A 717-nucleotide genomic window follows, 5' to 3' on the forward strand; every position below is an offset into this window, starting at 1 on the left:
TTGTTTGTCAGTTCGTTCGTTCGTGGTGCAGCATGGAATATTAATCAAACCCCCGCTTTGATATCCCTGCAGGACGGGGCCCAGCTGTCGACGGTGGGCGTGGTGGTTCGCGTGCAGGACGTGCAGAATTCGCCCCCCGTGTTCTCTGGCTCCCTCACAGGCATCGTCACTGAGGATGACCCCATCGGCACTCGGGTCATGATGCTACAGGCTACTGACGGTGACACGGGAGCACCTCGCCCTGTCCAGTATCAGCTTATTACGAGTAAGCGTTATTTTTATCATCACGCAATTGCCTAAATCACGTCTTTTTCACACGGTTCGACTCTTTACTCTATCACTGACTCGTCTAAAGCTTTGGGGTTTTATTTCCATGGACCATTTTTACCAAGGTGCTGAATGTGCAGAACATGAAACGCTATAGCTATCCACGCTACCTAATCGTTCCCTTCTCCCGCGCCTCCGTCAGATCCCCTAGACTTTTTCACGCTGGACGCCGAGTCGGGGGAACTTCGAACTGCCAAGCCCCTGGACCGTGAGGCGCTGCAGTCCCCGGATGGCGTGGTTAAGGTCAAGGTCAAGGTAAGCCTTTACGGGGTCGATTTTTCAACTGTTGGACTAAATACAAGGAAGATATTTGTCGCATTTGCAAGTTCGACCGAGAATGAGTATCAGATTTTTTTTCGAAGTAATTAATTTCCTGTTTCTATTATACCT

The 717-nt window shown here is 50.1% G+C and overlaps 1 protein-coding gene across 1 annotated transcript in view; it reads left to right on the top strand.

Annotated features, from left to right (window-relative positions):
* Positions 1-717, top strand: part of LOC119585276 (cadherin-87A-like) — a 49,841-nt gene that overhangs the window by 35,850 nt on the left and 13,274 nt on the right. The window contains exons 8-9 of the mRNA XM_037933950.1: positions 73-265; positions 470-582. Coding sequence (XP_037789878.1) covers positions 73-265; positions 470-582 — 306 coding nt within the window. The remainder of the gene's footprint in view (positions 1-72; positions 266-469; positions 583-717) is intronic.

This window comes from Penaeus monodon, chromosome 19, assembly GCF_015228065.2.
Source record: "Penaeus monodon isolate SGIC_2016 chromosome 19, NSTDA_Pmon_1, whole genome shotgun sequence".
NCBI lineage: Eukaryota > Metazoa > Arthropoda > Malacostraca > Decapoda > Penaeidae > Penaeus > Penaeus monodon.